Raw genomic sequence first — 3540 nt, forward strand, 5'->3', positions numbered from 1 at the left:
CAGATTTATTCAATCATACATGATAGATTGGGATTGGGAGTTACCATAGTGACGATCACAAACATAACAACTGAGCTGTCGACTGTTTAATGTCATGAATACAAACCATGGCAACCATAGAACTGACCGGTCAAGATAACATCAAACATGTCTGATTGAATATGGATTGTGTCAACAATGGAAAGAATCTCAAAGGATTCACCTCAGTCACCCAAACACACGTAACAATTCTTGCCACAACTAAATATCACAACTAACGATGGCTCCCTTGGATTTCCATGATTGCCATAGTTTCACAATCAGGTTGTCTGTTCCCAGCATTAGTTCAACGTCTGCCTGCTAAACAGCCCCCAGTAGCCTCAAAACACCAACATTGGTTGGCCCAGACTCCAGCCGAGCAGTCCTAAACCGAGTTCAGTTCAGTGCACTTCAATTTAATTCAATTTATTTATATTGTGCCAAAACAATTGAGATTGCCTCAAGGCACTTCACAGAACCTAGAGCCTGTGCCACCTCTAAAGCAAGCGCTAGGTGAAGGGGGACAAGGAAAACCCATTTTTTTTATCAGAAATAAACTCAAGCAGAACCGTGGCTCATCAGTGAGCCACGATCCTTTGTGCTGTGGACAGTGAACCCAAGTCGCAAGTCCTCATCGCAGACTCAGTCACGTAGCAAGCGTGAAACGCCGGGAGACTAGCACTTAACATTCAGCACCTGTAGAAAAAAATAGCCATGTTGTCTGGGAGGCCTGTGCTCCACCACCACGCACATGAGCTCCATGTCTGCCTTGCCTGGACCTCCCTGGACACTGGGGAAACGTCCAAATCAAAGGGGCCTGTTTGATTCCTCTCTCCTCAGATCAAACACAGGCACCCTGCTGCGCGGGCTTCACAGAGGCTTAAACGCTGAGGGTGGTGCTCCAGCTCTTGTGGGTCCCCATCTCATATTACATGTGCGCGCGCACTCACACACACACACAGGCGCACACACACACTTACATATACTGTACTCTCTCTCTCTCTCTCTCTCTCTCTCTCCCTCTCTCTCTCTCTCTCACATACACACACACACACACACACAGACACTCACACACACACGCTCACACACACACACACACTCTCACACACGCGTACACACATGCACACACACAAACACACACACACACAGACGCACACACTCACTTACATATACTCTCTCTCTCTCTCTCTCTCTCTCTCTCTCTCTCTCTCTCTCTCTCTCTCTTTCTCACACACACACACACACACCGACACATACACACACACATATATATATATACACACAAACAGACTCTCATTAAACACACACACACACACTCCCATGGAACCTGTTCACTCAGAGCTCCCCTGTACTTAGGCAGATGGAGAGCTTCATGTGTGCCCAGAAAGTTATTTGAACAGCAGGAGCTCTCTAAAGCATATATTGGGGTTGACGCAGAGTACATTTTTATGCATGGAATGAATTAGAAATATATATAGAGCCGACATTCCTCTTCCTTGCAATGCTGAGGCCCATGTTCCTGTGGCTCAACTGTCAGATTAAGGAGCCAAAAAGCACCACTATCAGAGATTCAATATCTTGGGAGCTCTTACAATGAATTTATAGAAATGTTTATTGTCTTAAGATGCTGCTATTAGTTACTTTGAATGTAAGCATCGGCTAAATATGATGTCATCAAACATAATATAAGTGAAACAACAAGCCACCGTAAAAAAACAAACAAACAAACAAAAACCAAGTAGAGCGGGAAAGCCATGGTCTCTTGAACAGTCTCAGTGTGGCTTCTGACAGCGTGTATCAGCAAACAGGCGTTGGCGTGTGAAGCGGGGCGGAGTGGTTAGCTCTCGAGCGCCTGGCACGCTGCCCCGGTGTGCCCGTCAGTCTGGTACCCTTTGCCTCCTGCTGTGTGTGGACGAGAGCCCCTTGCTGTGCCAGTTTCACACTGGCAAAACACACTGCCATGTGCCAACTGTGGACTGACAGGTCCCCCCCCCCCCACCCACCCCCGACCACCACCACCTACACCAACTGAACCAGTGACCTGCTGCTAAAAAAGCCTCCATCTTAACTCCATCTTAACTGCAGGGGGTGGTGGGATGGTGGCTCAGCTGTGTGGACGGACAGACAGCCAGCCATCGCTTGTCGCTGGAGTCTTCTGTCCTTACTACCACCACACACACACACACACACACACACCACACACACACACACACACACACACCACACACACACACACACTTCCACACACACACCGCAGACCACACACACCACACACACACACCACAGACCACAGACCACACACACACACACACACCCTCACTCCTCCACTCTTCTCCACAGCCACTCTCCCCCCAACCCCCTGAGAGGGAAAGCCATCAATCTCGTCTCGGCTCTACCCCTCCCTCGTGGCTTCCATTCTCTCTCTCTCTCTCTCTCTCTCTCTCTCTCTCTCTCTCTCTCTCTCTCTTTCTCTCTCCCTCTCTCTCTCTCTCTTTCTCTCTCTGCTTCTTTTCCTTCCCTTGTCATTTTCTCTCATTCTTCCTGCTCGGCCTCTCTGTCATTTCTTTCTTTTCCTTTTTCGCTTTCTTTTTCTTCTTCTTTTTCAGAATCTCTCTCTCTCACACCCTTTTTTTTTCACGGCCAAGGGAATATCCAGATCTCCGCAGGTAATTGGCAGGGATTGCCAGCCTCACTGGGGGGCAGATGGGATCGTGGTGGTGCAGTGTTGGGGTGGCGGCCGCAGCAGTGTGGATGATACAGCCGTGGAGCGAGGGTGTGTGTGTGTGCGTTTGCGTGTGTGTGTGTGTGTGTGTGTGTGTGTGTGTGTGTGTGTGTGTGTGTGTGTGTGTGTGTGTGTGTGTGTGTGTGTGTGTGTTGGGTTGTAGGGTATCAGACACCTACTGCGAGAGACAAGGACATTTTCGCTTTGAAGTGCCAAACTCACTTCATCACAGCCGTCTCCCTCTTCCAATCCATCTCCCCACCTCCCTTCGCTCGTCTCTCTTTTCCGAGACCATCGCTGTCGTTTTTTTTTTTTGCCCCCCGAATGACAACTTTGGGTCCCAGACACTCTCCCCTCTGGAGCCCTCGGCCTGAGGAGCTGTCCTGGTGGGCTGACAAGAGGACAGGGTTGGGTAATGAGGGTCTAGGCCATGTGTGTGTGCTATGGCACTACAAGACTGGCGAGTGTGTGGCTTTGTGTGTGTGTGTGTGTGTGTGTGTGTGTGTGTGTGTGTGTGTGTGTGTGTGAATGCCCAGGGTCTCTCTCTCTCTCTCAGTGCCTGGGATGGTCCGCATTCATAAGAATAACTACTACACACAGACAAGATAACACATACACATGTGCACACACACGCACGCTAAAAGCACTTGCTGTGTATGAGGGGGAATACAAAGTGGAGGAACAAGCATCTTATGAGGCAGTGTATGTGTGAAATATTTGTGAATCTGAACGTGTGCACACAAACACACTCAATGTTCTGTTCATGGTCCACTATTCATGGTCCGCAGCAATCATTCAAC

At 49.0% G+C, this 3540-nt stretch overlaps 1 protein-coding gene across 1 annotated transcript in view; it reads left to right on the top strand.

The window, feature by feature from the left end:
• LOC121700729 (protocadherin-15-like) overlaps window positions 1-574 on the top strand; it is a 19698-nt gene extending 19124 nt beyond the window's left edge. The window contains exon 6 of the mRNA XM_042083931.1: window positions 538-574. Within this exon, the coding sequence (XP_041939865.1) occupies window positions 538-574 (37 nt within the window). The remainder of the gene's footprint in view (window positions 1-537) is intronic.
• The last annotated feature ends 2966 nt before the right edge of the window (window positions 575-3540 follow it).

The sequence above is a fragment of the Alosa sapidissima genome, chromosome 24 (genome assembly GCF_018492685.1).
Source record: "Alosa sapidissima isolate fAloSap1 chromosome 24, fAloSap1.pri, whole genome shotgun sequence".
NCBI classification, from domain to species: Eukaryota; Metazoa; Chordata; class Actinopteri; order Clupeiformes; family Clupeidae; genus Alosa; species Alosa sapidissima.